The 5,526-nt window shown below is 36.5% G+C and overlaps 1 protein-coding gene across 1 annotated transcript; it reads left to right on the top strand.

Annotated features, from left to right (window-relative positions):
• The first annotated feature begins 3,452 nt into the window (after window positions 1-3,452).
• On the top strand, window positions 3,453-5,183 carry LOC127096847 (2-alkenal reductase (NADP(+)-dependent)). The gene is made up of 5 exons (XM_051035415.1): window positions 3,453-3,835; window positions 3,950-4,127; window positions 4,238-4,404; window positions 4,489-4,571; window positions 4,734-5,183. Exons 1-5 carry the CDS (start codon window positions 3,602-3,604, stop codon window positions 5,110-5,112), a joined length of 1,041 nt encoding a protein of 346 aa, XP_050891372.1. The 5' UTR covers window positions 3,453-3,601; the 3' UTR covers window positions 5,113-5,183.
• Window positions 5,184-5,526: the final 343 nt, after the last annotated feature.

Here is a 5,526-nt window from a genome sequence, read left to right as displayed (position 1 = left end):
TGCATGTAATTCAAATCAATCCTCATATGTTGTTTTGGCTTATCACCAAACTTCAGCCTTCTGTCACGGATAGCATTTTGAATGAGATCCCTGAAAAGGAAACAACGAGACGTTTTATGGCCCAGAAAATTATGGTATTTACAAAAACCTCTCTTTTTCTATTGTTCCATAGGCGGTTCTTTAGCGCCTGGTGGTTTTATTAATTGACCATCTTTAACCAACAAATCGAAAATTTCGTCACATCTGGTGATGTCGAATGTATAAGTTCTTTTGGGGAACTTATCATTGGTTTCGACTGGGTTTCCGTTCGACTGAGTTAGTACTTTACACAAATAAGGTGGGCCTTACTTTAGTTCTGCTAAGTCAATCTCTTGTTCGTCGAAGTTACTTGGTTCGTTTTCGTCGTACTCATCATCTTGGCAGACCCCTACGTAGGCCACCCTTTCTTTTTTATTCTTATTTGCTCTGAATTTTTCGTCCCTTAACCTTTCGACCTGTCTCACTCTATCTGCTAATTGTGCCATATCCCTCAGATACTGGGTATCTAGTTTCTTCCTTATAGAATAATCTAGTCCCCCTGCGGCCATTTCGACTAACTCATGTTCTGGAACCGGAGTGAAACATCCGGCCTTTAGCAATCTGAACCTATTTAAATAATCATCTATTGGTTCTGAGTGTTTTCTCTTAACACTGGCTAATTCTTTCAGACTTATTTTTGTTTGTCCCATGTATAATTGTTCATGGAACAACCTTTCTAATTGGGTCCACGTATATACTGAGTTTGCAGGCAAAGATGTAAACCAAGTGAACGCGTTTTTTGTCAAGGAACTAGGGAAATATTTTATTTTCAAATTTTTATTACGGGTTATTTCTCCCGCTTCGATCAGATAACGTGCCACATGTTCTATGGTGGACTCACTAGTGTCTCCTGAGAACTTTGTGAACTTAGGAACTTTCCACCTTGGTGGCATTTCTTCTTGCAGAATATATTCCGACAGTGGGGAAGCGTAACTAGGCCTTTGCAATCCCATGTTCACCCCGTTTTGTGCCATTATCGTTTCGACCATGGCTGCTAAATTGTTTTCGGCAGGCGGGTTATTATACCGGATTCGTTGTTGCAACACAGGATCCGCGTCTTGGCCTCTCTGGATTACTATCCTTCTAGGTTCTTGTGAAATAGGGATTTCAACACGAGGCTGTTCGACTACATCCTCTTGGTTTCTGACGTTTGTCTAAGGGTTGCCTAAGGGTATTTGGTTTATCGTAGGCTCTTCCTGGACCGCTACCACTGGGTTATGAACCACTTGTTCTCTGTGTCGAGTTTGAGGGACCCCGAAAAAGTCAGCAATGCGCGTCATCTGTGCTGCCAACAATTGGTTTGTTTGGGTGGTGTTTTGTATTAGAGGATTAAACACCGCTCCCATTTGTTGCGTCAACATTTGGACCATATCATGATTACTCTCGTCCATTTGTTGTCTAATTACATGCGCAAAATTATTTGTTATTGGCGGCACGTAAAGTGGTTGTTGATTTAGTCTACTCATGTTTCCGCCATATCCTGACCCTTGTAAAGGTGAAGACATATTGGCCATAGAATCAGAATACACTACCGGGGAATTGTGTAAATTTGCCATTACCGAAGTTGGCATTCCAAATGGTTGTTCCCTACCAGGCAGAGGCATGGTGAAATTTGTCACAAAAGGCCTAGAAGTGTTTCCCATAGGAGGGGGTGTCCCAACAGGCATTTGTTGTGCCCTAACGGACGAACTAGGCGCATTTTGCGAAACTGAAACCGTTGGTATTGATCCTATTGACGAAGGTACAACCTCTGACACAGGGACTGATCCCATATTTCCTCTTGTCGAAGGGATAGGGTTGGATATTGGGATGGCTTCACTTGGATTAGGATTATTTAGATTATTTGGCTGATTTGCCATTTTCCTTATTCTTGTTCTTTTAGGTCTTTCTACATCAGATACGGCTAATTTACCGCTTCTTAGTCTCATACAACGAAGAAGACACCTTGACTAAACGATTATTTAAGTTTTAGATTTATGCACTATCCCACTGGGCGTGCCAATTTGTTCGCGGTGAATTTTGGCGAACAACCTCTGATTTTCCAAAACTTGTAGAATTGGGTTACTTGCAGGATCAACCACACAAATCCTAGGACATGTGCAAATCTAAATAACTTTGTAAATCTCTAGAACGACTTTTGTACCTTTTATTTGGCTTATCAAGTTTTTATGTCGAAAGGTATTGATTTAAAAATGTTTAAATAGATGTAAATTTGACAAGATAAGATAAATGACAGAAAATAATTGACAAGACATAAAGTGTCGAAAGAAGAAATGCAGAAAAATAATTGACTAGTAGATATAAAGAGAAATTGGTAAAGAACTTTAAACTTTATAAAATAAAACTTTGAAAGAATTGGTGTTTGTTTACACATACATGTTCCAGATATGACTCTTTTGTCTCACACGGGTACTTTGAGTATTTGCAGGAATTTTGTACAAGTAATTTTTCACACACTTTTTCAGATAACAACTATCCTATTTATATACAAATAAAACAACTGTTACTAACGAACAAATCCTAAAATTGTGACACTTGGCTTTCTTCCTTTCGCCAGATGCTTCCACGCATCTTCTGCCAAACGTCACAACTCTTTTGAATTTAAAATCTCACTTTATGTCGAAATGACGTCTCTTTCCAGACTTTGTCGAATTGTCGAAATACCATAATATCATCCATACCTGTCAAAAACGTCTTTCCATCTGCAAATACTTTGTCGAAATGTCGAACCGTCGAACAACACTCATCAACTGAACTGTTAATCTCATGACGTCATTTGTCGAAAGGATCATTCTGCATACTAAATCTCATGGCGTCAAAAACGCATGTATACACAGTGTTAGACAAACTGAGTATGCGAGCATCATTGACAGTCTTAGGTATGTCACTAATTGTATTAAACTCGACATTACATATGTTGTGGGATTCTTGTGCATGTTTATTAGTAGACCGAGTAATGAGCGTTGACAAGCTATTGGAAGAGTCACGAGATACCTTAAAAGGACCATAATTATTTGTCTACATTATCAAATATTTGACATTGTACTTGAAAGATATATTGATGCAAGTTGGAACACCTTATCACATAATTCAAAAACAAGTTAATTGTCAATTTTGCACAATTTTAGATAGTACCCCAAAACGTCTTAAAGAAAGCGACTTAATTTAGTTTTTTTTAACATATTTTCAAAATAGTAAAATAAGATAATCTTATCATGAACACTCCAAACCTAATAATGTCCTTGTTTCCCGATGTTTATTTTTATAATATGATGGAAATGTTAATTCTAAGATTAAAATATATAAAAAAAAATCTTAAAGGCGTCGAATCTGAAATTCCCAAGAGTTTAACGAATTGGTGTTTTGATATGATTCCCATTTTGTTGTTTCTTGCAAACAAATAGGAATATTAAACTTGTTCGGCATTCATTTTTTTGGTAGTACTACCTGTCAACTTTCTTCAACCGGTATTCGCAATTCTAGTTATAAAAACAAACCATAGCAAAACTAGGCAAAGTGAAAAATGGAAGTGACCAACAAATACATAGTGATAAAAAATCACATTGAAGATGCACCAAAAGAGTCCCATTTTGAGGTCAAAACTGAGCCTTTTGCTCTTTCATTGGACCCGGGTTCCGATGATGTCATTGTCAAGAATTTATACATCTCGATTGATCCATATCTTATCAACCGCATGAAAATCTACAGCGCCTCCCACAAAGCTATAAGCTTTGCAACTCCCTTAACTTCCGGCGAGGTACTGAAAATTCAACCATGAGGCCTTACCAGAACTTCGCCTACCGGTCTGTCTGATTTTTAATCATTGTAGCTGACCATCTTGTTGTTGTTGTTGTTGTTTATACTTTTGTAGGCTATTGATGCTATTGTTATTGGAAAGGTTGTGACATCTGGGAATGCTAAGTTTGAAAAGGATGATTTGGTTTTGGGAGTATTCACTTGGGCTGAGTACAGTGTGGTTAAGGAACAAAGCATAATAAAAAAATTAGAGACTTCTCAATTTCCACTCACTTATCATCTTGGAGTTCTTGGTAATTGTTTGATACTTCTTTTCTGGTTTTCACACACTGTCATAAAGTTGAGACAGTAACAACAAAAATGCTTCTTTTATTGATTTGAAGAACTCAAATTGTGTTTGTAGGGTTTAGTGGATTGTCAGCTTATGCTGGATTTTTTGAAATTTGCAAACCTCAAAAGGGTGAAAAGGTATTTGTTTCAGCAGCATCTGGGTCTGTTGGAAATATTGTAGGACAATATGCAAAACTCATGGGTTGTTATGTTGTTGGTTGTGCTGGGAGTCAAAAAAAGGTGAGCCTTATTAGGACCAATGGCCTTTACAATTTGATTTGGGTTTTAAACAGAAAATATTAATCCATAAATTATTTACCTTAGGTGGCATTACTCAAAGAGAAATTAGGATTTGATGATGCCTTTAACTACAAGGAAGAAACAGATCTTAACTCCACTCTTAAAAGGTTTGTTAAAAATGAAACTGATTTTTCAGCGACATGTGACACGTTTTAGAAACCGAACATATCTTTTATCTGAAGTGTCATTGCTACATAAATTAATTACATTATATCAATAAGATTGAATGGACATTCAATACTATTTGAATTTTTTTGTTTGAATTATAGGTACTTTCCGGATGGAATTGACATATATTTCGACAACGTTGGTGGGAAAATGCTAGAAGCAGCAGTTGCTAACATGAAAGCATTTGGTAGAGTTTCTGTTTGTGGTGTAATTTCTGAGTATACTGATGTTGGAAAGAGAGCATCACCTGATATGATGGATGTTGTGTATAAGAGAATCACCATTAGAGGATTTCTGGCTGCTGATTTTTTGAATGTTTTTGCTGAATTTTCTGCTAAAACATTGGATTATCTTCGCAATGGCCAGTTAGAGGTGATTGAAGACAAGTCATTTGGTGTAGAGAGCATCCCTTCTGCATTTGTTGGGCTTTTCAATGGAGATAATGTTGGAAAGAAAGTTGTAGTTTTAGCAGAAGAGTGATTAGTAAGAGAGGAGAAAATGTTTTGTTTCATCAACTTTATCTTTTATGAATAAGATTGTCTTTATTCAAACTTGCTTTAGCTCTTGCTTTTACAATGAAATATTTTTAAGAAAATCCACACATAAATCATTTTACATTTAACTCGCATTTAGTCATAATCAATCTTATAAAATTAATTCTTTTAAAATCAATTTTTGTTACTGCAAAACCAAACACATTCCAAATAAATGAAACCACATTAGCATAATGCGTTAGATAAAGCTAGGTGTGGAACAAAATAAATAAAAAAACCAAAAACTCTGAAATCATCCATCTTTTCGAGTTCGATTTGAAATTCCCCCTCCTCCACTTTCATGTGATCTAGAACTTTCCCACCCCCTTTCGTTCTAATCATTTTCTTTTATCGCACACAT

This window comes from Lathyrus oleraceus, chromosome 1 (genome assembly GCF_024323335.1).
Source record: "Lathyrus oleraceus cultivar Zhongwan6 chromosome 1, CAAS_Psat_ZW6_1.0, whole genome shotgun sequence".
Lineage (NCBI taxonomy): Eukaryota > Viridiplantae > Streptophyta > Magnoliopsida > Fabales > Fabaceae > Lathyrus > Lathyrus oleraceus.
Note: the sequence above shows the minus strand (reverse complement) of the source record. Positions and strands in the feature narration are given on the sequence as shown.

Excerpts from the sequence above, each read along its gene's own strand:
- LOC127096847 (XM_051035415.1), top strand. The coding sequence starts at position 3,602 with ATGGAAGTGACCAACAAATACATAGTGATAAAAAATCACATTGAAGAT. Across the intron at positions 3,836-3,949 it reads CTCCCTTAACTTCCGGCGAG|GCTATTGATGCTATTGTTAT; the intron begins GTACTGAAAATT and ends ATACTTTTGTAG. Across the intron at positions 4,572-4,733 it reads CTTAACTCCACTCTTAAAAG|GTACTTTCCGGATGGAATTG; the intron begins GTTTGTTAAAAA and ends TTTGAATTATAG.